This window comes from Trachurus trachurus (genome assembly GCF_905171665.1).
Source record: "Trachurus trachurus genome assembly, chromosome: 16".
In the NCBI taxonomy this organism is placed as follows: Eukaryota; Metazoa; Chordata; class Actinopteri; order Carangiformes; family Carangidae; genus Trachurus; species Trachurus trachurus.
The window spans coordinates 6,069,812-6,097,806 of NC_139902.1; the positions used below are offsets into that span (position 1 = coordinate 6,069,812).

Consider the following 27,995-nt stretch of genomic DNA (forward strand, 5'->3'; position numbering starts at 1 on the left):
TACGAGGGCAATTCAGAGTTCTTAACCCTAACCTGAACTCTATCTGGGCTTTCATTGAATTAAGGCCATAAAAGGCTGCTTTGCCATAGACCCGTGCAAGTCCACGGCGCACACAGGCCTCCTCATCCTCCTGTTTTTCATCATGACAGCATGATGCACCGCAGCATGGCTGGCACAGATTCACACCCAGCTGCAGCCACCAACGTGACTCTCACCTCGCTTTCCCATGTTTGACTTTGGAAGGAAAAAAAATAAAGATAGCAGCTGAGTGGTAGATGTGAGTAGCGATGAGCATGTTACCTTCAAAAAGTAATTAGTTAGAGTTATGCATTACTTTCCCCCAAATGTAACTAGGTTAGTAACTGAGTTACTACATTATAAAAGTAACTAATTACCAGGAAAAGTAACTGTTGTGTTACTTTGTTATAAAATGCTCAAATGTGTAGAATTAACTAATCCTAACCTTAACCAGTTTGCAGAGGAATACTGAGTGAGTTGGTTAGTTCCAGATAAACGTTGTTGTTTTTTCTGACAAGTTGATGGATTGAAAAAATCGTGTAGGCTATATAACGTTCACTTAAACAGGTGTATTATAATGTGTATTATAATGTGACAGGACTTCTTGAGTCAAGTAACAGCACATTTTATTGTCAGTAACGGTAACGGCGTTATAACGGGGGAAACAGTAACTTCTTTAATTACTTGTTACTGAAAAAAGTAGTGCCGCTAATAACGCTGTGTGTTTATAACACCGTTATTACCATCACTAGATATGAGTGACAGGAAGCAGCTAAATTGACTTTACCTGGCAGAGGCAGGAACAGCCAGAGTCACGTTATTAATTGTCTGTGGCTGAGGTTTGACGACATGCAGTCAATGTCTTTGAGAACTCCAGCTTGTCTGTAAGTGCTGTGTGGTGTATCAGACCCAGAAAGTGAAATGTTTGATCCTCTTAACTCCTTGTAGACAGACAAGTGCTTAAAGCTGACCAACCTCTCTGCTTTAGTTCCCTCTCCGCTCCCTCTGTTTGGATCGGGTCGACTCTCCTGTGCTCCAGGTGGAGCGTGCATCAGCCTTAGGAGCACGGCGCCGTCGCGTAAGATGCACGCCGCTTTAATAGAGAGGTCAGGAGTTCAGGGTTCAGTCAGATCAGCCTTCCTGCGACAGCACAGCTGCCACCTCACATCCTGTGTTTGTGCAGATACGCAGCAGCCAGAGAACCAGAATCATCCTGTACCAGTTCATTGTGCTCCCACCACCATGCTGCTATGCCAGAAGGTTCCCCCGCCATCCTCCAAGCGCATATATTATAGAAAATGATAAAGATGGCATACCTGTAATTTGAAAACAGATGGTTTGGTTCTTTTGAATATTTATAACAATCAAAAACAATTTCTCCTGCACCAACCTCACTATTTGCCCGGAGGCCGGCAAGGTGTTAAAACATTCATTTTAATGAAACTGGAAGAGAGAGAGAGAGGAAAAAAAACAGGCTCTTTGTTTTTCTCAGGCGAAGGAGGATGGTTGAAGTTAATGTAGAGAGGGCAAAGAGTCGACTGTAAAGGGAGAGTAGAGCACACATGCGGCGGAGAACGACATGCTCAGCGCGGCCCTCAATCTGGTTGAAGTTGTTGTCTTTAACAGATTGTATAAATAAAGAGCTGAGAAATAAAAGAGGTTTATCTGTTTACATCGCCCGACTCCCCAGATGCTGATATTCAATAAGCCGTTATCTTCTTTCCCTTTGAAGGTAAATATCTTTCCTACCGCCTGCTCTTGATGTCAACAGACACACAACTCAGTTGACCTTATAATTTACCCACTCGAATAAAAAAGAAAGAAAAAAAGAAAAAAAAATCAGACAAACTCACCGGCATTTGATAAAAAAAAAGAACAGATAAAGCTTTGTTTGATTTCATTTGTTTCACCTTCAGAGACAAGATCGGAAATTTTCTGCATGTCTGATACTTTCCACTTTTTTTTCCCTTTTTTTTTTTTTTAGTACTGGGTTTTACCATGTCCCTATCTTTTATTTGTTTTGACAAGCTACAGTGTTACTGCATGTTTCACAAGCTTTAATATTATGTCTGTATTTTCCACAATGAGAATCTAAAGTCCCTCTCTCATTCTCTCTCCCTCTCTCTCAATCAATCTCTCTCTTTCAGAGTATGATTTCCTCCATTGTGAACAGCACTTACTATGCAAATGTGTCGGCGGCGAAGTGTCAGGAATTTGGGCGCTGGTATAAACATTTCAAGAAGACAAAAGATATGATGGGTAAGCAAAACGGAGGGGCGCAAAGTATGGCGCTCACACTTTTGTCTCTTTGCACACACACACACATAGGCACACACTCACACATACACACCAGTCACCATTACAATATGTTCTCTAACCAACCGTCTCTTTGTCTTCCTACTGCTGCATGAAGCAGAAATACATTTTTATCTTGTTATCTAATAATTCAAGATAACTCCATTGAACGCAGTGTTATCTTTGATTTATACGTTATTGCTTAATGCTAGAGTCAAACAGAGGCCTCTAACTGTTTTATTTTTTGTTTGTGTGTGAGTGTAAAGCTTTTTTTTTTCTACTTTTTTTTTTTTACCATGAACAAAAAGCAGCAATGACTTCAACCAGCCACCGCCTAGTCTGAAATTCAATTAGGATTTCTTATCAACCCTCTAACAACGCATGCTTTATATTATCTAAAAAAAAAAAAATCCCCTTTGACCCGCCAGGAAATGAGGTTATATAATACCACTAGCACCCTCGCTGGAGATAGAATTCCGATATATTTTTATGTCTTTTGATTAAGCAGAACACCACTCTGTTGTGAGGCTCACAGTGCAGTTTAATGTTGAGATATTAGCTTTAACAATCTGTTGAACAATCTTTTTTCTTTTCTTTTTTTTTTTGTGTTGCTAGTGCTGCTGCTGCTCTCAGTGATGACACATGAGATATTACAGCAAAATGTTTTCACAGCGTCCATGCAAATGGCGTGTTGTGATCATATCTAATCTGATGATTTTTTTTTTTCTTCTGTTAAAGTGGTAACATACGCTGGGAACATTATTTACTTCAGACCTGCTCTACTTGTGTATTCTCTTGCAACACTCCCACACATTTTCTGTCACAATTGTGTGTTTTTTTTTCTTCTTTTTTGGGTTGTGTGTTCCTCAAAAGTGGGCCTGCTGCAGCTGCCAGCCGCGGCCCTGGAGCTGCTGCTGCTTTTAAATGCCATGTTTCAGCTGAGCTGCAGTGGGTGAGAAGTGTTGTAGGAAGTCTTAACCCCAGTGTTTCTTTCCTCACTCCTAACTCTACACTGTGTGAATGTGTGTGTGTGTGTGTGTGTGTATATGTGTGTGTGCATGTGCGTGCCTTGCCATCCGACTGTGCAGGCATGCGCCAACCCTCCCAGCTGGAGGGCTACCTGGGTACGTGTGTCCTCCGTGAGAGCCCGCGTGCCAATGCACTAGGTATGTCGCAACATGGGCACTGACACAAACACACACACACACACAGGACATTGCATTGGCATACACACATTCCTTATCACTACATGCTTAACCTCAGTCGTCACAACTTCAAACCAGATTTTTTTTAAACGCGTTAAGCATAAAATTAAAGGCTGTATGTCATTTGGAGCAGGTTTTTGTTGCCATAACGTCAGTTTTTTGTCCCTTTACCTTGATTAATGAGAAGATAAACACACACTGAACACGTGAGGAGCTGCATTCCTTAATGCCGAAATTGCTCAACGTAAAATCCCTGTTAATTATAATCTTTATCTTAATCCCAAAACTAAAAACCTACTTTGAAATGACATTAAAATGAAAAATGAATCATTCTCCTTGGAAGGCCATACTCTGATCAGGGTTTGGAACCAATCTGACTTTTGCCCTCATCCTCTCAGTCCATACAAGTATTGTTTTTGTTGTTGTTGTTGACATGATTTCAAGTAGAGAAGCATTTAAAGAAGCAGCTGAACTGCTCCTCTGTGTTGTGCATCCTTCCCTCCGAGGATATCAGGCAGCTGATAAGAACCAAACCACAATGCATACGTACAGAGAGGCAGCGAGGCGGCGATAACATCTCGAGACGAGCGTACGCACACATCCACACCGACTCCTCCAGCCTGCGCATCATGTTTAGCCAAACCTCAGACACACAAAAACCTTGGCACATGAGCCTCAGGTGCCCACCGCACGCCCCGCGGCAACTCCCCCCCCCCCCACCCCCAACCTCAATATTCATGACGGGCTGCCGTCTGCTGTACGTACATGGCCACACATGGCAGGAAGAGCAAGCGCTGGGGAGGCGCCAAGTACCAAGGCTGGAGGAGAGAGAGAGAGAGAGAGCGGTGGCGGTGGCGGTCATCCCTTTGTGCTTTGGCCACCGCGTCACATGTGACTCTGCATTTACCGGAGCACTCTGCGTTCAGCAGGCAGTTTGAGCCTGAAGTCAAGGGGAGTAAGTAGCTGGTCACAGGTACTGGCAGCCAGCTGGGCCGCGCTGCCAGCTCAAGTGGAGTTACCGGCGCTGTGGCTTCTTTTGACGTGGCAGCGCCGGTGCAGGGACGCCAACACAGGAGAGAGAGAGGGAGTTAGGTCACTCGGCATGTCTCTCTCCCATTCCTTCTCTCTCTTTCTCTCGCACACAAACACACACACACACACACACTCCCGCCCTCCCCTCAGCCCACATCCCATTCCCATTGTGTGTTTAATCCGGGGCTCTTTTGTGGCAGGATTCCACACGAGGACTCCCGCTTCTGTGGCAGCCTTTTTCTCCCAGGGCCTGCCATGCTCTTCTGTCACCCCTTCTCTTTTCAATTTGCATGGAAATGCCTCCGTGTGCCTGTGTGTTTGTGTGTTTGCGAGCATGCCCCCCAGCAGTCTGTGCGAGCAAGGATACGCACACACACACACACACACACACACACACAGATGACACAAAAACGCACACATTCACATACGAGTGAATAGGCACGCCATACCATCAGAGCCAGGGAATGCCAGGGATTATGGGAAGAGATGTGATTATTACCAAGATTTTTTGTTTTGTTTCTCTCACTACCCCCCCCCCAACCCCCCCCAAAACATCATTTGTTTTCCACAAACGCTCAATAGACCCGTCTTGGCTGGCTGTTTTGTGCTTGCTGACAGTTAAGAAACAGGCGGCTCAAACACACCATTATTGTGGGTATTTTTGGAAAACATCCATACACTTAATCTTTCATCTGATGAAAAATTCAGCTTGTTGAAGACCCGCACCCACCCACCCGCCCACCCCTCACTAACCCCCCCCTGCCCCCTCCTTCCTCCCTCCCCAATGCCCATAACAGCAATTTACGCTTTTTCACAATCTCATCCAGCAGTGTGTGGAGTGTGGAGGCCGCAGCGAGCTATAAGGTGTTGACGTTGCCATCCGTATGAATCCTCCAGCGCTGCCCCCTCACTCGCTCGCTCTTGTCTTTTGCGCGGCGCGTACACAAAACCAGCCCCAGTATATATATATGAGTTCCTTTAAGATAGACAGAGCAAAAACCTGAAAAACATTCAGCGGCTCCAAAACGCTCATTCACTTCGCTGTGGGTAGCACTTTGAATGTTAAATCATTGTTTTCATCCTCTAAGCACATCATTTAAACCTGCCTTAAAATATTCCCGAGCTGCCATTATGGACTTAAAGATTCCCAAAGCAAGAGATGCCGCAAAAAAATCTCTCAAATGCCATTAAATGGAGCGCACACAGAATTTTTTTTAAAGGCGAGTCGGTTTTTTAGCACATCCAAAAACAAGGCTGCATGTCCTCCGCTGTCCTCCTCCTGTCTCCTGCTCCCCACATTTATGTTTAGACCACCCTCCCCTAAAAATGTCATATTGGCTGGCTTGTGTTCCTTATTTTAGAATTAAGGATGTAAAGAGAGAATCAGATTTATCAGCATTGCTTCTGTCTTTGCGGATACACACACACACACACACACATTAATTCTGTACTTACACATACACACACTCCACTGTCTCTCCAAGATTTTTTTTCACATGATGAGGCTACAGACGTTCTGAACTTAATTTCGGAGGCATGGCTTGTGGAAGACACAGGTCAAACACAATGAGGCTCTTTTATCTGCGTTTTCATCTTTTTCTTTTTTTAACCAGTCGCTGGCTGATCAGCTGGAATGTTAGCTGACAGGCTGAGATTCACTCAGGACTCAAGTTTGATCTGATACAGAGAGGATCTGTTTCATTTCTTCTGATTAGGGACAATGGCTATTAAACCGATGGCCATAATTTCGCGTTTTAAGTTTTTTACATTTTTTGAGATTCTCCAGCGCTTGTAAATGTAGTTTTTCCCCTTTTTTCTACATTCTGCAGTGTTTAAACAGAGACTTGAAATCAATCACCAACCCTATTTTTTGTCTTTTGTTTGTCTCTGTTTCTCCTCACCCTGCTGCTCGTCCCGTCCTCCAGCCGAGATGGACGGCCTGGCCGACCTCTCCCCGCCCGGCTCCAACCACAGCCACAACCACATGGGCTTCTCCCAGCAGCAGCAGCAGCCCATCCCCGGCAGCACGGCGGAGCAGACCCCTTCCTCGCCGGTGCCTCCGATGTCCCACGCTCCGCCATCGCACGGCGGCCAGCCGGGAGGCCGGCAACCCCAGCAGCTCCCCGGACTGCACCACCCGGGCCTGGTGTCCACGCCCATCAGCCCCCAGCTGGTCAACCAGCAGCTCGTGATGGCGCAGATCCTCAACCAGCAGTATGCAGTGAACCGGCTGCTGGCCCAGCAGTCGCTGTCGCAGCAGTACCTCAACCACCCGCCCGTCAACCGCACCTCCCACAACAAGCCCATGGAGCCGCAGGTGGCGTCCAACACCGAGGTGTCCAACGAGATCTACCAGTGGGTGAGGGACGAGCTGAAGCGGGCGGGCATCTCACAGGCCGTCTTCGCCCGCGTGGCCTTCAACAGAACCCAGGTGAGGAGGGAAGACAGATGGGCTGGAATAAAGGCAGAGTAAAAAACTGAAATTACTATCAGTACTAAAAAGTGCCATCTTTATATCTTTATATCAGTTAGATTTTTTAATTCCACTTGATGGTACTTTTGATGTAGAAGTTCTGGCTTGGCAGCAGGTCGAGACTGAATATCTCAGATTGAACCAAATTAAATCAGCGGGTCAATGGAGCTGATATTTATCATGGATTTTGATATCAATAATTCATAACAATTATAAAAGGAATGATAAAAAACTGACGATGATAAACGCAGGAAATATTTGATGTGCTTTAATACAGAAATTGGGTAATTATTGAAGGTATTTAATTTAGTTTTTTAATATAATTTAATTTTAATTCCAGTTTTATATCTCTAATTTCATTCCCCGGTCCGATGTGGATATTCACAAAGTAATAAGACCTTTTAAGTACAAACAGGGCCTATAAAAGTGGCACTTGGTGACGGCGTCATGCTGATACACCACAGGTACATCTAAAAAACTGTTTCAACCAGAGCTCTGTGCCTTTTCTCTGTGGCACAAACAGTCAAAGTGTCTCCCCGACAGGAAACAGCATCACATCGAAGGAAGTTAGAGAACAATTTGACGCCACCACTTCTGCTGAGAAGTATGGAAGAAGGCCTCGTCTTTGAATCTGTTTACTCGCACAGTTTATATCTCATTCATAACTCTCATACACTCCAGTAATGTAGCACCTCTAATGCACTTGAAGACAGCTGGCAGCCTGCCATGTGAAAGACCCGGGCTCGGTCATGGCGTGTGTTCCCTGCCAAAATATGTGGTTTCACTTCATAGTCAGAGGCCTCACACACACACACTCACACAGACGCACACATAGATTTCAGTGATAATGTCTTAAGATGTACTGTGTGTGTCAGAGGGGGCTGGAAGGAGGTGACAGAAAAACCTCATTACGACTCCATTGGCTTTGAAGTTGATGTGTATGAAAAAGGAAAAAAAAAAACAGAAATTGATGAGTATCGATTAGAATTCAAACATACAGCAACTTCTCCTTAAATATAAGCGTGAAAGTGTGTGTGTGTGTGTGTGTGTGTGTGTGTGTGTGTGTGTGTGTGTGTGTGTGTGTGTGTGTGTGTGTATCTGTGTGTTACATGAGACAGACAGTGGTATTTTTGTGCAGATGGGCAAGCTCCCACACAAACACAGTCTTATCTGTGGTTGATATGAGGAATTAGCCCAATGTGCCGTTGGAGAATTTGCCTTTGGAGGATTATTTATTAGGCGTGTGTTTTCTCTAGCAGCCCGTGTTAATAAAAGGAGAGGGGAGGGGGAGGGGGGAGAGAGGGCGGTGACACGAAGGGGAGGAGCCGAAGTGTTTTTTTTTTTTTTTTGGAAGAGGAAGCTGATTGACTGAGGAGATAGACGGCGTGGGTTTTCGATGGCGAAGAACGATAAGCATGCGCATGCTGGACGCAGACGCAGTCATAAAAGAGATAATGCCATCAATCCATCCCCCCTGAGTACCTGCGCACGTCAAGTTTCCCTCACCATAAAACAACGTCACTGCGGAGTGTGATTGCCTATCTGTCCACACTTGTCTGCAGACCGCAGACCTGCCTATTTAAGCATGACACATCTAGTTTCATACGTTTTCATAGCCAGACGAACGGCACCAGGCGCATATTTGCAGCTTTACTCACCTCCCAGGGAGGACTCGCATGCTCTGGGAAAATAAATAAATAAATAAAAGCACGAGTGTGTTTTCTCCATCACCTTGTTTTATTACCAAATCACACCTATTGATGGCGAGAGAAGCAGAGCAACGCTTTGCACAGTGTGTGGCCAAGAGCTGATGAAAAGGCCCAATCACACGTCTCTGATAATGGAGTCATCGCCGTCTCATAATGACGGAATTGAGCGCTATTGAAAAGTAAACAGAGGATACACTGATTGCCCGCCGCCGCACAAGACTTTCCACATTTCAGGCGGCGAGTGCGTGTGTGTGTGAGCGGCGGTGGCGGCAGCGGCGGCGGCTCTCATCCCTGAGCGACAAAACACGGCTCCAAGAACCATGTCCAAGATCTGCCGAGTTAACAGCAAAAACCGGCGCGCGGCAGGTTCGTAGGCCACGCGCTAACTTTGGGCGAAGTGGTTTTTGTCATCCGATAATGACGGCTGATGAAGTGCGCAGGGTGTGTTTGTGTTTTCTACTTGAACACAACAGCTCTATAGAGTGTGGAGGATCTGGAGGAGAAGAGAACGCAGCGATGAATGGATTTTAAAACATTAAGGATGGAAAGTTGGAAGTGACTGTTAGGAGAAGCCTGGGACTCTGCCTAGTAGTAATGTCAATATTGAGTTGCTGTGAGGCTGTATTAGTTCACAGATTAAGTGGATGTAAGCTTGTCACTTCTCCTTTGTCATTAGAGTCTAAATTTACACTTGTGTCTCTCTTTTAATTGAGAAGTGATCTTCTTCACTCTCCACCCACTGCGCCTCTTCTCTCCGTCTCACCCACCTCTCTTTGGTCCCCCACCTCCGTCCTGCAGGGCTTGCTGTCCGAGATCCTACGCAAGGAGGAAGACCCTAAAACGGCCTCCCAGTCGCTGCTGGTCAACCTGCGCGCCATGCAGAACTTCCTGCAGCTGCCGGAGGCCGAGCGCGACCGCATCTATCAGGAGGAGAGGGAGCGCAGCCTGACAGCCGCCTCCGCAATGGGCTCGGCTCCGCTCATCAGCACTCCACCCAGCCGCCCTGTACAGGTACCACATGTTCTATACCTGTGTGTACGTTCATGCAGAAGAGGTTTTGGTCTTACAAGCGTATCTTAGAGCAGTGGTTTCCAACCTTTTTTTGGCTCGTGACCACAAATGTCTGGCGACCCCCGCGTCCATCAATCAAAATGCGCCAGCTCAGATGTTTTTATATGCTGCATTTCATCTGAACTTGATTTATATACAGTGAAAGTATATAATACAGTTGTTTAAGACTGTGTGTGGTGTTTTTAGTCATAATTTTAAAAGAATAATAATTAGTTTAATTTTTTTTTTTTAATCAATTACTAGACAGTTCAGGCGACCCCATTTGAATTCCAGGTGACCCCACATGGGGTCCCGACCCCAAGGTTGAAAAACACTTAGCGGTCTTAGAGGCTGAGTTGATCTATAGAGGCTAAGTAGAATTAAAAAAAAGATCAATTGGAATACACTTGATGCAAAAAAACATTTGTTGACACTAGCTTCAGAATCTAAAAGTCAGGGAGTAAAGGTTGATTTATCCTTCTGCTTTGAGCGTTCTGCTGCTGCTGTAGACGTCGACAGCATAGGAACTGATTTATAGTCTGGCTGATGGAGTGCTGCGACAGGAGCTGAGTGTATCACACAATATGAAGCAGGTGTCTTTTATGCACCTAAATTGCATTTTAATAATATTTAGATTATTTTATTTAGTTTATAAGAGAGAACAGCAGCCACAGAAAGAAGAACTGCAAATGTGTTTTTTTATAGCTCACGCTACAAATTCTGTTGCTGTGGAGCTAAAAAAAAAAAAGCAACACACATCTGCAGTCCTGCACAGGTACAGTTCTGCAAATCTGCACCTTCTCTGCACCTGCGAAACTGACCGGACCCAATCTGTTACCTGTAGTTGCCTCTAAATTCAATCTGGGCCCGACGTGACCCGGTAATAGAAGTCCTGCGACCCACCTTGTGCCTGTAATTAAACACGTTGTATAAGCTGCACAGTCACTAAAAACTACTTTATTCTTTCACGTACAATTGGTCAGCAGCCTCAGGCCAAACAGACATCTTATTACATTGCATATATTGTACAAAAAAACAACACAACAGCAACATGGAGCTCTCATTTTGGCTTGTGAATGGGTTTCATGAAACAGCACCTATTCAATAGGACCTATAGGGCCACAGCAGGGTCACACCAAATAGATCAGATAAAGATTCACTGAATAAAACTTATCTCTTCATTTGGGTGTGTTCATTAGACTGTATAAGCACAACAGTCTGACTTAAGATTAGAAAATAAAGAGAACATTTCAAATTATTCAAAGAAAAAAAAAAAAACACCACGGAGGATGTTTGTTCCAACAGCAGCGTGGCCGTGCTTTGTCAGACAGGTCTAATTAGCCAAAGTGTAGAGACATGAATTCAGCTTGTAATTAACAGTATTTGGCCAAATAGGCTAAATAAACAGCTACTCACTTATGCTGACATTTAATAACCCCTTAGGCTGCCGCGCACAAAAAGAACACTGTCCACAGTCCCCGGGTCTGTGTTCTCGAATCAGCCGAGGAGAAATCTTCTCTCGCTGGATGCGGAGACAGCGATCACATCCTGTGCAGCCGGTGCCAGGATAGGAAGCGTTTTAGCATGCTCCTTCAAGCAGAACAAAACCTCAAAAGGATCTTCCTTGAGTGTCTTAAATCTAAGCGTGCGCTGCCACCGCATCCTTAGGATGAAACGTTTCCACACCGCCGTCCTCGGCGGCGGCTACAATCTTCACCTGCTGAGTGCGGACCAGGTCTCAGGTGGCATCTTAACAACTGTTACATAAGGTCAATGGACACTTTAAGAGGAAAAGCAGGGAAATTGTTGAATTTAATGCACTCATGTATAGATTTTTTTGAACTTTTAATAATGCCAACAGACACATCAGATGCGCCTTTAAAACTGTACGTAGTGATTTTTCTTGCCTTCAGATAGCCTATTAAAGTGGGTTTGATTACTGAAATGACTCATTTGGCACTTCTAATTGTCCAATTTGCGAGGTTGTTGGCATAAACACTGATATAGGCATAATGTACCTTCGCTGTGAATGCTCATCACATCAGCCTCGTCTGCACGCCGCTTCAGGCTTTTTTTTTTTCGTTTGGGATGCAGGAACACTGTGAGCTCATGTAGGAGACGCAGCCCAAATTTGTTAGTCACACTGCGATTTGGTGGCGGTGTCCTTCAAACTGCGCCAAAGAAACGCAACTGCGTCACTCACTCACGTCACTTAATACTTGGATCGCTCAGGTAGTTGTTAGCCCTGTGTTCCTGATGTGCTGCAAAGGATTCTGGGTGTTTGTCTGCTTTGAAATAGGACACGAGCAGCTCATTGGAAAGAGAAGACCCCTCTTCGTTTCATCATTGTCAGTCGGTTGCGTTGTATCCAGCTCTGTGATCACACCTCAGCCCTGAGCTGATTGTATTTGAGGTTATTGGTTGTTGTTGTGTATGTAGTGTGTGCGTTCAGTGTGGAAGTGGCTCAGTCAGCTCCCACTGGTCATTGATGTAATGCAACGTGACACGGACATAACCGATTTTGCGGTAATCATCTGTCCACACATCTTCTGCAGCTCTCAGTCAGCTGCATTCTCTCTTACGGATTGACGCTCCGGCGACTCCGTCCTCCGTCCACCGTGCTGTCAGTCCAGGTGATACAGTTTGTCGCATCAGGCGACAAAGCTGCGCGGCTAGCTCGGCCACCGACGTCAATCAAGCCTCGTGCCGGTGTGATGGATCCATCACTACACGTAGGTTCAAACAATCTGATTGAACTGGGTTACGGCCTCACCGTCTTGTGTTGCTGGGAAGGTTTCTCCATCAGCACATCACCTGAGCTCCTGCAGCTGTTGAGGGTTTTTTTTTTCCAAAGCAAAACCTACAATTCATCTTCCACGACCAACTTGACCTTCGAAAATGTTGTCCACAGTTTTTTGTCCATTAACAGCTTTCTCCACTGTCAGGTCATTGGTTTTGATCAAATTTGATAAATGGCAGAAGAGCTGCTGTCTCATCAGTGACACCTTATTACACCCAAATCACTCACAAATGACACTACTTGAGATGTTTAAAACAATTACACCTTTATTTTTCTATTTTACATTCATTTCATCCACTCTCCACTCTTTTTTTTTTTACGCTCCTGGGGCCATGAGTCATTAGTGAGAGTTACTCAGCCAGACTCATACTCACATGCAGGACAAAGCACAGAACATTCACAGCTCTTTGTGGACCGAAGAAGTCGTCACATTGTCAGGATCGCTACAAAGCAAAGTGCTTTGAAAAATTGTCTTGTTGGCTTTTCCCATTGAGGGTTAATGAGATAATTCCTCCCTTCAGAGCAAGGCTGCTTCAGAGGAATGTTTGTTTAACTATTATGAAACAAAACTAATAGTTCTTTGAAGTTCCAATGGCTGAAATGAGAGTAAAATTTAATAGACGATATCTCTGCCTCGGAATGGAGCACAGGGACAGTTGCAGTTTGCAAAAAAAGCATGCAAACACAACAACAACAGCAACTACATCCATACATCACACAACCACATCTGTGAGCGCGTGCAGTCCCGCAAACTGTCGAGCTGGCAAATTCATACGGCGTGAACCCCGGGCATACTTGTGCACTCATTAGTACACTGTTTACTTGTGACAACAGCGCGAATAACACACCCTGCTACATTGTTCTGTTACACACCTCGCATTCCCTTCCATTGTATCAGGCTCGAACTTGTCCAGAAACATGTGGAATAAATCAGTGCCAATTCACCCCCCACCCCCACCCCACCCCCCGTCGACACACACACCAGAGAACATACATTTCATTCTCCCTGCATGTAAATGAGTTCTGCATCATCTCTGCCCCTCACCACACAGGTGAGAATGGTGCACAAATGATGGATAATTTTTTGTGCTAATTTTGACCTTTTAGCACGCATTAGGCAGCATTAACAGCCCTCCCATTTCAAAAAATAAAGCTCACAGAGCGATGACAAGCTCTGTAAAAGATCATTTAGTCAGTCCCTCTCTCAAAATCACCGCGCACCACAGAACAACTTTGTACCCTTTGCTGAAAATCTGTGTCCCTCATTTGAAAGGTATGTGGCAACTTTCTACCACTTAAGCCCATTTGAAGTGCGGTCAGCTGCATCTAGGAGGTGAGAGGGGCGGACAAAGGCCTCCTCTGTCCTGTCCGCCGAGAAGATTTGGCTGTAATTTAGGTGAGAAGGATAGAAAGGCAGAAGCACCGGCCCACCCAACTCTAAAATGGAGGCACCCCCGCAGTTCCATGTCCTTAGAAATAACTAAAAAGAAGCAGCGTCTCATTCAGAGGCAGCAGCGCCGAACTTGAGCAGGGCCACTTCGCAGTTCACAGCTCATCTTTACAATCAGACGTTGTGTTGGTGCAGGACAGAGTTTCAGAGGGACGGAGTGGACCTTTCACACAACAATGTGTTCGGCAACACTTTATAACAAGTACACACTATTAAGCATTAATTAAGCATTAATAAATACTTAATTCTTCATGTATAACGCATGAATACTCATTAGTATGTAGTTTATAAATAGAGTTAGTGCTTATCGATGGTAAGTAAAACATTTTTAACTGTTTATAAACTACATACTAATGAGTATTCATGTGTTATAAATGACAAATTCAGTATTTCATGCTTAACTAATGCTTAATAGTGTCTACTTATTATAAAGTGTTACTGTGTGCTCTTTTTCCAAATAACCCGATCAGAGATCTTTTCAATAATCACATCAGCTGAATTAGAAATCAACGCTCCACTTCCCTAATGAATCATTTGAGCTGATCTGAGACCAGCCCACAGATTTGTACAAACAAACAGTAAACAATAGTAGCTGACATATTAAGCTGCAACTATTTGTCAAAACTCAAAGCCTGTGGTTTGTGTTGTTTTCATCACTCAGACTACTGTTGGTACATCAGTACCATATCTTGAGGGCTAATATGCTTCACCTGTATGACTTAGACCCATTAACATTTATCATGTAAACCTGTTCGTACACACGGCGACTTTCTCTCTCTCACTCGCACATGCACACAAACACACACACAGCCACAAACGCACACTCATACACCTGGCCATCTGCCAGCCTCTCCTATGGAGCAATGCGGTGTGAATTTAAGCACATAAATCAGCCAGGGTGGCAATTGAGCCAGAGACAGAGGAGGGTTTTTATTGGCCTCATAAAAACAGATGCAGAGGTATGTTTCTCTCACGTGTACTGATGGGTCGGCCCAACTCCCCCAAAGCCAGTTAGTGCACGTCCCGGCCTTAACAATTAGCCCGACATGGTAACCTACCGCTCAGACTGACGAGCCCACGTCGTCGTCGAGCCGCTGTAAAACAGGATGAAAGGCCCTGAAAAGCTCCGACATTCCAGCCTCGCCGCAAATTTGAGGATAATGTGATTGTTTTTAACGCAGAGAGGGGCTCGTTATTAGGCGTCTAGACAAATACACAAATCTATATGGTTTTGTGATCACCAGCTCTGTGATCAGTTTTGTCGCTGCCGGTGTTATTATGGTTTATTTGCATACCTTGTGCTCGTACTCCGAATCCAGCCCTGTCGATGCCTCCCTTTGAAAAAGAAAAGGGCTCGTATGGAATGATTCATATGTTAATGGTTCTTGGGTAATGCTTTTATTAGGACACTTGTTACTCCGTCAAAAGATTTTTGTCAAGATGCAACAAGCTGCTGAATGAGGATGATTTGATTTCTCTTGACTTGCATTTATGTTTTAATCACCAGCTTGACACAGGAATAATAACATTTCATACACCACATCCAAGTGTATCTGTGCAAAGTAACGCGGGTGCTGCTGCGCTCAGGGTGTAATCGACACAGGAGTGTGTGTGTGAGTGAGAGGCGGTTGCAAGCTTGAGTGTTTGTGAATGCTTGTGTTTAGCCAGATATTCCCTTTATTTTTGCTCATGTGATCCTGAACAAATATATGGTTGTGTTGTGTTCCCGACTCTGCAGCCCCGGAGGGAAGACTGTAACAGTGTACGGCCTGAGGACTGGAATCCCCGGATCCCCGTGGGCATTTCCCCTGTGAGCATATAACCCCACCTCTCTCACCAGTCTTAATTCACACATTTCTATAGACCATACACTTTGTAGGGCTTATCATCTCCCAGCATGCACTATTTCTGCATGAACATGTCTGTGAAGGAGCAGCAACATGTGAATTTATTGTGATCAGTTTTTGTTTTAAACTATGTTCTGATCTCATGAGACTTCAGATTTGAATTCCATTTTATAATGACTACATTTTATTCAAATAGAGTTTTTGTGAGGGTTCTATATTCTGCAGTTAGATATAGATAGAGTTTTCCATGTGCAGTGTTTTTTATACTGGCTCTTTTGCTTTCCCTCCTACTGTTCCAACAGGTGAAGCCGTCACCTCTGCCCAGCGAGTGGAACGGCAAGACGGAGAGCTGCATCCTCAACATCAACTCCACCATCTACGACGAGATCCAGCAAGAGATGAAGCGGGCCAAGGTGTCCCAGGCTCTGTTCGCTAAGGTGGCTGCCTCCAAGAGCCAGGTAACTGCAACGCTCTACAAAACCACTTCAGTCCTGAGGCAAAAGAATCGGCTTCTCAGTCACTGTCTTCCTCCAGAAAACCAAACTGACCATTTCAGTTGAAGGTTAAGTTTCTTGCAGCGTGAAAAGAGTGTTTTGTTATGTTTTCACATGGACGCTAACAATCATAAAACATGTAATGCACACAAACACACACACACATTATTCTGTACAAAGAGCGTTGGAAAGATGATCAGATAGTCAATGATAAATGTGCATAACATTGTGATATTCATGCAGTTAAATGAAGAGAAGTAGAAATCTGTCAAACGCGAAGCCAAACTTGCCTCGGTGCATCAGCGCGGTGATTTATGGACATAATGACACATGTCTTCTTTATTGTGGGTTTGGAGTTTAACTGTCGACCGTGTTTCAACACCAAACAAACCTGTTTATATTAGCTGGGCTCAGTAAGGCGATCGGGGCCCCTGTTATCTTCTTCCAGAGAGCAGCCAGCTCACACAATACAAGCTTGTGTGTGGTAGAAACAGGGTAAAAAAAAAAAAAAAGAAAAGAGAGGGAGAGAGAGAGAGAAAACACACCACCAGTTCAACTCTTCATTAAAAGCAATTTAAAATTGTAGCACTAAGGAGTTATTATTAAAGGTTTTCACTTGTCTGTCGGAGGCAGAGTTGGGAAGATTTCCACAATTGTGCTTGATGAAGAAGACGGGGGGAGAAATAGATCACCAAGGGCGGAATAATCTAGAAATATCTGCAAAGGCTTTATTTTTTTCTTGCTGATTAGGATGATTATACCCCCAGATAGCTTTGTTTTACCAAATTGCAGTTTGATGCACAAACCACTGTTTTTGTTAAGGAGTTCAAAGACTCCTGGGAAGGGTGGAGAAAGCGAAAAAAAAAAAAAAAAAAGTGGGGGGAGAGAGCGAGGCGGTCGCAGCATTAACTCCAACATGCCTCTCTTCTCAAATGAAGGTTTGTCTGGGAACAGGTTTCCACCGTGCCTTCTCCACCTCCCTCCCATCACTCTGTCTTGCCCCCTCTACCTCTCTCGTTCCCCCCCGATTTCTGCCTCTCTTTCACGTTCCATTCATGGCAGGCGGGTGTGAATGTGAATTGAGCAGCAGATAAGAAGTGTGCTAATTATGCCTGTGAAAGGGGGCCTGGGAGAGCACTTATCTCTGGCTCCATCTCGTAATGGGCGCTCCCCGGGCAGCTGGTCTCCCCCCTTACTACCCAGCCGGCATTGCCACATCCACCAGCACCGCCAGGCCAGCGGCTGCTCCTCCTCGTCAGGACCCTTGAACCCCTGAAAATCACAGAGTAGGCACCCAGTTTCTCAGAAATCCACCATCGGCCTGATTTCTTTTTTTTAATTTAAAAGTGACAGTTTCGTCCGTGGGCACTGGGCAGAGAAATGTGTTGAATTTATTTTAGTTTTTTTATGGACAACAGTATAGCTGCAACACTTCCTCAAATAATTGATTAGTTGATTGACAGAAAATTAATTGGAATCTATTTTTGGAATCAGTTAATCACTTGAGTCACTTTTCCAGCCCCTGAAATGTGAGCAGTTGCTGCTTTTATTGTAGTGAATTGGACATGTTTGGCTTTTAGACTGTTGGTCAAACAAAATAAGTCATTTTGAATCTGTCACTTGAAATATTGTGATTGACATTTTTCACAGATTTCTCACACCTTTTTGGACAAAACAATTAATAGAGAAAATAACTGCGAGAATAGATCATGTAAATAGCAGTTATAGCTGCAGACCTGGACCACAGACACTAATATCTACTACATTTCATTGTGTAGCAGTCTCATTGTAGGTGATGATGTGACTTGTTTTATTTTCGAAAGAGCCAGAAAAACAACTCACCAGAATATTCAACCCATCATCCTTGCACATCCGCCCCCCAGCAAATTAAGAAACAATGGTGGAAGATTCCTTGGAAAATCCATATGTGAGAAGCTGCATGAGCCTCCAGAGGGTAAACATGGATAGATATTGATACAGTAGATCCTGCGGCTCGGGTTGGTCACATGATTTCTTCACGTGACCTCATATTATCTGTCGGTAAAAGAACCTTTCGGCTGGAATGCCGGGGTTAATCTTTCATGAGCTTCATTATTAGTTTGATTCAGCGTGTGAGGAAGAACAGAGTGTGTTTTTAAAAAGCTCAACGTGGTTACAAAAGCACAGGTCCACAGAGGACAAACAACCAGTAACCAAAGCCTTTAGGTAGAGGCTGCTGGTGCTGAGCGCAGTGTGTGGATGTGGCTGGCGATGAGGATGGAGGATGGGCTGGACTGGCAGGATGCCCATATGGGGTCCAGGAAAATAATTGCGGGGGGAGGGCGGGGGGAAGAGGCCTCATCACGGAGAGGCTGGCGCTGTCCTGTCAGCTCGGTGCGCGCGCTTCAACCTCTGCCTCTTTGGCTCGGCTTAGGATTTCCCAGCATGCTTACGCAAGCACGGGATCAGGTGGTCCGGGATCGGCGGCGGCGGCAGCATTTCGGGGTACTCACCGTCGGCGCGTAGCCTCGTTCACAGAGAGACGGATGAAGCGGTTCAGAAAGGAAGGATGAACCCGAAAGGAGAGAATGAAGAGAGATGTTGAAGGAGTTGAAGGAGGTCACAGCAGCACTGACTGGTCCCCAGGGCAGAGGAGCAGTAAACAGGAGTTAACTGATTGGTGTATGCTCCACTGGGTGTATGCCGAGGTGTGTGTGTGTGTCTATACTATATATAGATGTGTGTTTGTGTGCGTGCTTCTCTACACATCAGAAATGGGTTTATGCGCAGGCACATTTGAATGTGTGTGTTTGTGTCTGTCGGTGTGTGTGTGTGTGTGTTTGGGGGGGGTTCCTGGAACGCAGCCATCCTGTCCTCTCTTAGGGCTCGTAACCACAGCAGGGCTCTGCCAGCCCTTAACTGCCCCACCTCCCACCCCTCCTCTCACATATTCAATGTTGCATTTCAATCACACTTTTACTGCCACATATTCCGAGTAGTAACTATAGAGCAGCGACTCCAGCCCAGGCCGTATTACTCTATCAGATTAATGCTCGCCATTCGCTCCAACCCTGAGCAAACATATTTCTTTAAGGTAATCCAAGCCCACGCCATCATGTTTACTCTTTGATAAAAAATCGGAATCATTATTCATGATCCATCCCCTCCATGATTCAAAAGCGATCGGACGCTCCAAGAAAGCTCCATCTCCATTTAGCTTCAGGAGACTTGGAGAAAACAACTGCGTGCTACTGGTTCACATCCAGCCATGTCACTGCCAGAAGTAGCTGCGTCCGCCAAAGAGCCCATCTCGTGTTTTTTTTTGGGGGGGGGGTTTCTAGCCTGCAGAGGTGCGAGCCATGATCTGGATCGCCCAGAGTTGATGTCAAACGTTATTAACTGGCTCAGTAGGACTGGTGTGCTGCTTTAGCCAGCTAGCGTGCTTTGTTCCCATTCACGTCAGTAGGGGAGGCTCGCCGCGCCGGCTAGCCTAGCAGCAGAGAGAGGGCGGCTAACGTTGGGCCGAGCGGTGGGGGGTTGGCCGGGGGGGGGGGGGGGGGGGGGGGGGGGTTGAGCAGCTCGGTGGCGGCGCAGGGAGGGGGGCATGGGGGGGGGCATTCCCTTTGACATAACTTTAATGTCCAAACATCCCCGACACTTCCTGAGAGGAAACGGCGCGATGGATGGAATCAGAGTCCCTGCTGTCATAAAACAAGCTCCCTGGGAGCCCGGCGCTCCGCGGGGGCTCAAAGCCCCTCCGACTGACTCCTCATTGACCAGTGGAGTACAGAGCGCCGTGGCTGCCACCACAACGCCACCCGCCCTCCCCACGTCTCTTTCCTCCTCTCTGTCTCTCTCTCTCTCTCTCTCTCTCTCTCTCACTCGCTCTCGTTCTCCCCTGGAAGAGGCTACGCTAATTAGCCAGGCTCTAATGAGACAGAATGGCACTGATCTGGTCCGCCGCTGCGCCACCGGGGGGGCCGGGCAGGGGGGCTGGTGCAGTAGGGGGAGGCAGGGGGAGAGAGAGCGAGGGGTGGAGGAGGGTGGGTGGTGGTGGTGGTGGTGGTGGGGGGGGGGGAGTTGGTGTATGCCATCTGTCACCCTGCACCCGCCTGGCACGGCAGTCCCTCGAGTGGAGGGGTAGGGGGTGGTGATGGCAGAGGGGAGGGGGGGTTGGAGTGAGTGCCTCGTTGGTCTGGAGAGGTGTGGGGGGGGGGGGGGGGGGGGGGGGTACGGGCGGGGACACTGATACGAGTAGGAAGGGAGGGGGATAGAATAACTGCAACTGCTTCCTTCATGTTTCCAAAATGACTCATTTCCTGTCAGCGGGTGGAGGGCGCACACCGGCGCTAGTGGTGTAACGGGACTCGAACCCGTTCCATAGTATTAATCTTCGATATTTAGCACATGATCCGGCTCAATCAGACCAAACCACCAACAACAACACACACATACATACAGTACATACACACCGGCTGTATCAGTGAGCTGCGGCCAGTGGGCTGCTGCTCAATAAGAGGGGCAGATGGCTGACCTTTCTGGGGGTCTGGTTCTGGATTGCGACCGTTCAGAGGTTTTGTCTGTTTCTGAGGAGACACTGGAGGTCAGAACATTACAAGTCATGTTTTGCATGAAGAGCGCACAAATGGTGTGAAATGACATCACGGGATAGTAAAAGTGATACAGTGGAGATGTTATCAGATACTTTTGAATGCGCCGAGTCATAAGTTTGACTGGGGCAGTGATCAAGATGTCTCCTTTTTTTTGTGTTGTTGTTGTTGTTTGTGACTCCCAGTCCCCCCACAACCCTCTCTCCCTCAAATTAGGCAGATCAGAGCGAGCATATCACAGGCCCCAGGGATCTAAAAGGGCCGTGACTGGTTATTAATTGATTTATTTATTTATCTCCTGTGCCTGCTTGGTTATTAGGTTGCCATGGGAAACAGGCTAGGCCAGATCCTCTCTATTATTAAAGACACAATTTCTTGAACTGGAGACCCAGCTGTCTGAATAATTAATTTAGCGAATGAATTATCTTGCAAACAGTTAAGTCTTCCCCTCCCTCTGAAATGAGCCTTTCTCTTATTGTTTAATGGACAGTGGAATTCCCACCAGCCTGTTTTCTCTCCACTGCCCGTCTCATCGAACCCTCCTCCTCCTCCTCCTCCTCCTCCTCTTCCGCGGGAGCGCGGGGGTCTCACTGAGCATGCCCAGAGCACTTTGTGTCTCTCCTGCCATCTCTCTCACTTACGCCTTACACGCCACCTCTCACCCCATCTGTCTCCAATTGCACAACTCTCTCTCTCTCTCTCTCTCTCTCCGCCTCGCCTCGCCTACCTCCCACCCTGCAGACCCAACCAGGAATCTGCCCCGACTGTCAGGACTCCAAATTGTCTCTTAGTCACCACCTCTAGAGCATTAATATATGACAAATCCTCTCAAACACAACTAGCACTTCTTAAACAGGCTGTACGCCCTCTCTGTGTACGCCACTAGCACTCTGCATAACCTCAGTCCTACTTACACCTCGCTAGCTTGTTAGCAGCTGGTACCTGTGTCCCAGTGACAGGCACGCTATTTATTTTTCTTGCCAGTGCTTCTTTTCCTCCAAATGTTAGCTCGCTAACCCTCTCCCACTGTCTCCACTTCTCCTGACAGACCACACAGGGCTTGTTCTGAGGCCCATTCTCGCTAATCTGATCAGGCAGGCAAATACGCCGGGAAAAGCGCTTTAATGATCCCCCTAATTACCTCAAGTCAATACCAACTGTATTATTAGACTCGGGGAAAATATTCCATTAGGGTGCCCCCCGTGGGAGTCCCCCCTGTGCGCGCTGATGTCACGCGCCGCGCGCCCCCTACGCTTGTAATTAATTTTATTTACACACGCAGGAATGCACAAGGTCGCACCTGCAGCCCGGAGCCGCCCGACTCGGCCCGCCTAATCAGATCTGTCATAATTACCATTCTGCATGCTTCTGACACACGCCGGGAAATATTTCAATTTAACTACAGCCACTAGCTCCGGCAGATGCAGTCTGAGAGAGAGAGAGAGAGAGAGTGTGTGTCTGCGCAAAGTGTGTGCATACAGGAGTGTGTGAGCGAGGGGGGAATTGCATGGGGAGATATTAGGACCTATCCAAGTACTCATGCTGGTGCTTGTGTGCACTTGGTTTTGCGAGCATTATTTGCTCTCCCTCTGTCTTTCACAATCTCCTCTCTCTGCCCTTATCTCTCTCTCTCTCTCTCTCTCCCTCCCTCCCTCCTTCTCTCCATCCACATCATTCTGACTACATCATATTCTCCAGTCACTATTTTTACAACGTCCTGCGAAAAGCTGAGGTCACACAGAAGCTGTCTTTTTATCCCACTTACAGAGAGACATTTGAGATTGTGTGTTTACTTTGCTGCCACTTACATAAATATTCTATTTGAGGTACAAGATGAATTTCCAAGTTGAACAAGACACACAGATATAGTGCTGAGTAAACCTGTGCATATTGAAGACTTTTATTTGAAAACACTTTTTTGGGGGATGAAAATTTGTTCACTTCCATTAGTATCTGAAGCAAACTTGTAGGCCAATTAAGAACACTTATTTAGCTGACATAGACAATTTACAGGTTCTCCGCTATTTCAATCCCTAATTCAATAAGATCAGTCATGATTTATCAGCTTAATTATGCTTTGATATTAGCAATTAAACCCCAGCTTTGAATTAAATCTCAATCAAGCTCTTATAATTGATGGAATCAGACTCCATGTAGGTGCTTTCTGTGTTTGTAATGTTGCCGCCGTTGTTGTTTATCTCTAGTTCATCTTCAGCGTGTTTGTTGTCTTCTGTGCATTCATCCTCCATCTGCCTCAGCAGTAGCGAACAGAAAAAAAAAAGATTATAAACAAGAGGTAAATTTGTGGTGGGAGAACAGTGTTTGAACATTGTGTGTAGCTGTGCAGACGGCGCTGGTACCCAAATATCAGCCCACCACCAGGCTAAACCAGATTACACCGCAATTTCAACAAGACTAATATTTGATACAAAGAGGCATATGTACCCAAGCGTCATCAGCGACTCTGATTTTCAGCCATTTTGCACACACACACTCTCAAGTGCCTCACTGGACAAAGAGAACAAAAATATCAATTGACATTTGAGGTGGATTTGAATGTTTTTTATGATAAAATACATCGCTAACAAATGTCCTTCAGCACCGTGACTCCAACTTTAATACATTATCGCCTTCCCATTTGTGGATTTTCAAATTCTCATGACCCAATACAAGTACGGTTGCACTGGGGAAACCTCCAAGTTGTGTTATTGTTGCTTTGTAATGTGCAGTTGTGTGTGAGGGAGGACTGAAAAAGAACAAAACGTGGTTTGAAAAAAAACCCACACAGATGTTTAATGAGCTCCATTTTAGATGGACTGGTCATTTGCCTTTGGTTATTCTTTATGCTCCATCTGCCTTTATTTGGTTGCTTGAAAACTCCCTGCTCACTTTTATTGGTTTGCCCGCCGATGACGTAAAGCGCCACACAGAAACTGGTCGGTATTGTTTCTGGGAGCAAGTGCTGACACAGAGAGGGCCATTTCCTGCACAGTCATGCCTCGCCTCCACAATGTGTGTCGTGTTAGCTGTCAGTCTGTTATTGTTGTCAACTCGCTCATTGTATCTGCAGAGGTCGCGACCCCTCTTCAGACAACGTTCACTGTTTGGCTAAGACTTCTCCGCGTCGCAGCTCGAACGGAGATAATTGTTTGGCATGTATGATTCAGACTGGCAAATTTCTCTCCTAAAGCTCAGCCACTGACATTCTCACAAAAGAGGATAGTGACACAATCTGGCAACGACAATCTGGAAAGCATCCACTCTGACAAGACATCAGAGTCATATCAACATGATTTAATAATAAAAAAAACGACTTTTTTCTCTTTTAAAGGCACGTTTCAAATGATTCAGATGACTCAGTTCTTAATCCTCAGAAGATTTCCTTAAGAGAGGAGCAGCTCATCATTTGTACGTACGAGAACTCATAAAGAAATTTCATCATCCGTTTCCGCTGTTTTGCGAATCCAACCATCCGTAGGGCCTGTCATTTCAAAAAGATGTCCGTTTCATCCATCTGTTTTGTAGTCTGCCTCCTCGTGAGTGCTCAGGACCAGCGTGTGAATTGGAATCAGATGGTGAGGTTATGAAAATTTGACTCTTTGATCACCATATGGTGAGCAGCCTCAGATACAGTGTAAACAAAGTGGTATATATTTAGAAAAATGTTAATTCCCTTTATCTATAACTAATTCTTTTTTTGTTTTCATGTGCACGTTGAAAATATTTAATGTTCCTCGATCCATCTGTTACGTCGTGTGTTCTTTTCCAGTGTTGATGTCCAGCCGTGGAGACGCTTACTGCACGGTCGCACACAGAGTAGGTAGAAATGCATAAAACAGGTGAGATATTCCAGAGGCTCCGTAGCAACGCCGACGTGACCCTCCAGACATTAGACAGCGACAGGACCTGGAGAAAATGTAGAGCCCACATTTTAAATAACATGCTGGAAAAGGCTCAGTAATCTTCTTTTCAATAACGCCAGATAAATTAGTATTTTCTGATCTTGCAAAGCCATTTCCTGCGCAGACCTTCTGCTCACTGGGCTCTAAAGTGAATGAAAGAATGCAAACATGATTACTTTGGGTATATAATGAGCGCACAGTTCAGTAATCTTCTCCTCTCCTGCACCGAGACAAATCTGTATGGTAAGATCTCGCTAGGAGTCATATTTTAGCGGAGGCCCCGTCCCCGCCGTGATCATCCCCATCGCACCAATGAAAGAATCAAAACACGATTACTTTGGCTATATAATGAATGCACAGCTTAACCTTGTGCAGTCGTTTACTGTGACAGTGGTGCCACCGTAATCAGTGGCTTTTTTTATTCTACGTCGAAACCGTAAAATAATTCCTTCCCATCATGCCCTGATGCCTGGACCTACAACAAAACAGAAAACACCTCCTGTGTGTGTACGAGTCGACATGGACTCTCTGGGAACTCAGACTCACCTGATCTATTATCTGCACAAAGACAATTGGATAAAGACGCTAATAGACTAATAAACAGGACTTTGTGGCGTAATGGCTTGGTCTATTACCAGGGCACAGGGTTTTTTTTGTCTTGGCCCATCGTCGTGCTTCCAATTGCCAATGCTGGTCAATTAGGCCACTGACCCCATTTCCATTGCCCTATCTTCCTCACAGAATGCCAAAGACAATTTATTTGTATAGTCACTCATAGCCGTTCTGTTTTCATATAAAGACTCCCCCCCCCCCAAAAAAAAAAAAAAAATCCGGCCTCTGAATTGTGCAGTCAATTATTGCTTATTGTTGCGGGAGATTCGCATATGCCCGAGCATCAGGAACGTTTCAAGACTCCTCTGTCGTCAGCAGATGGGCGTCCACCTCAGCGTAATGTATTTACAGCATAGCAGTTTACCTCGCGGGGAGGTGGGGGGGGGTTGAACGTGCACGTGTCAGCCGCTGGAGAGGAGAAACAGGTTTGGACATACCGCGTTATCGGCTGCATTTATCTGCAACGGTGTTGTCTGCGAGCGCTGGGCCTCTGCCAGGTCCAAGGAGGAGGAAAGACAATAACGCATTGTCTCCTCCTCTACTTTTAGTTCCCTGCCTGGTTCAGAGACAGAGGAGAGGTTTGTCTGGCTCTAGCTCTGTCCTCCAACCAGTCAGTCAGCCACAACAAAAGCCACAAACATTTCTTCATCTGTGATTTTCTTTTTTTTTTTTGTCTGTGTGTCATCTCTGCCTTTTTTTATACAAATGACACTCAATATACTCACATAGTCTGTTTGTGGAGTTGAAACCAAGCCATTAATTTTGGTCACACAGTAACCCGAGGAAGGAGGGGGAGGGAAAAAAAAAAAAAAACTCAAATGGCAAATTGATGGACATCTGTTGGCTTATTTTATTTATTTATTTTTGCGGTGGCCGAGGTCAGCCTGATGGGGCTGATAACAAGCAAATGAGATTAGAGGGAAGGTGTTGGCCAGGCCGTGTGACAGACCTCTCAGTCTGTCTCTCTTTCTGTCTGTCTCTCTGTCCGTCTACTGTCCCTGTCTCGCTGCAAGAGCCAGTTGTTCCCCCCCCTGAGCTTCCATGTTGGGGGGGTGTGTCCTTCGCGGCGGTAGTTTGGTGGTGAATGGGTGAATGGGTGGGTGGGTTGGGCGGTGAATACCATGCTGTTCTCTGACAGAGCAGGCCTATGCTCTCATTGGCAGCTTGTGACTGCAGCACTCACATCCACGGTGCACCGCACTGCATAGCTGGATGAATCTCGCGCATGAATTCAACTATTGTTGTTGCGAAGGAAAATATTTTTATCAGAACACCCGGCTGCTATTTATACCAGGACCATACAATGGTCTGCTGAAGAGTTTATTACCCTTTTAATTTGGCACCTTATGACCCCAGAGTCCCACAGGCCTCTGGTCAGATCTGTGTCTGCTGTAAAACAAGAAAAGGCTGCTGGTTCTTGATTGCCAGTCCTCGTTTTGTTTGAAACTAATTATTAATTAAGCAGTGATGACCCAGAGGCAGCGGATTATTGTGCAATATTGTCACAGGTGTGTGCCAACATAGCAAGATAATCCTATGCCTGTCGGTAGTTATTGCTTCGATGGACCTGTCTGCAGCATCTGTGAGTTCGACCCAGAGATGTTTTTGTTTTTTGTTTTTTATCACTAAAATAAAGCACATCTCCAGTAATCTAGGTTGGGAGCACACATCGGTTTACTTCACTAGGTCGATTTAAAAGCTTATCGGCATTTGTTTTCTGGTCTAAATGTCCCCTCGGTGTGTAGTGAATGTAAATGCACAGAGGATGTGATTTCCACCAGAGCTGTTTCCTTGGGGATGTGGAGCTGTGATCTGTCAAATAAACAACTCTGTCATGTAGAAATGTGCTCTAAAAAAAAAAAGAAAAAACACTTGTCAGTTACTAATATCATTAACATGACTAATATTATCTCACAGGCCTATTAGCAGCTGTGGATTGTTTCTTCTATAGAACATTTTGATACTTTGATCAAACAGTAAATGTCTTTTACTGCAGATGTGAGTAAAGCTTCTGCGTCATGACAGGAACTTAAGTGGTTTGTTGAACTTTTAATGAATTTGTTTTTCATTATTTAGTCTGTAAAGTCTGCTTCTTTTTTTAATCTCACCTTTAAACGCAGCTCACCCCTGTCTGATGACGGCAAGACTTTTTTGTGTGCACAATAATGGTCTAAATTAGGGCTGTAATTATTTCAGTTTATAACTTCATCTGTGCTCTATACTCATAATTAATTGATTAGTTAGTTAATGAAAGCAATTTGAAACAAAAAACCCATCCTGGCTTTCTGAACGTACTTTAAGATGTTTATTTGTGAGGGATGCACTTTAGATTCTTGATGCCTTCTGTTTTCGCTCAGTGTCAAATGACTGTAATATAATATATAAAAACTTGGTTACACTGATAGTAAACAAAGGCAGAAAGTCCTCACATACTTATACATTAAATCAACATGTTTTATTTTCACCTGGGATTCAATTCTGTGACAACACAAAAAACCCTGAGATTAAAGACATGTGAA

At 45.4% G+C, this 27,995-nt stretch overlaps 1 protein-coding gene across 4 annotated transcripts in view; it reads left to right on the forward strand.

Annotated features, from left to right (window-relative positions):
• Positions 1-27,995, forward strand: part of satb1b (SATB homeobox 1b) — a 64,115-nt gene that overhangs the window by 27,422 nt on the left and 8,698 nt on the right. For 3 of the 4 annotated variants that reach the window (XM_083989668.1, XM_083989670.1, XM_083989669.1), the window contains exons 6-11: positions 2,166-2,277; positions 3,402-3,479; positions 6,476-6,981; positions 9,531-9,743; positions 15,771-15,842; positions 16,173-16,337. In XM_083989668.1, the coding sequence (XP_083845794.1) occupies positions 2,166-2,277; positions 3,402-3,479; positions 6,476-6,981; positions 9,531-9,743; positions 15,771-15,842; positions 16,173-16,337 (1,146 nt within the window). The remainder of the gene's footprint in view (positions 1-2,165; positions 2,278-3,401; positions 3,480-6,475; positions 6,982-9,530; positions 9,744-15,770; positions 15,843-16,172; positions 16,338-27,995) is intronic. The other variant, XM_083989671.1, reaches the window with a different exon arrangement.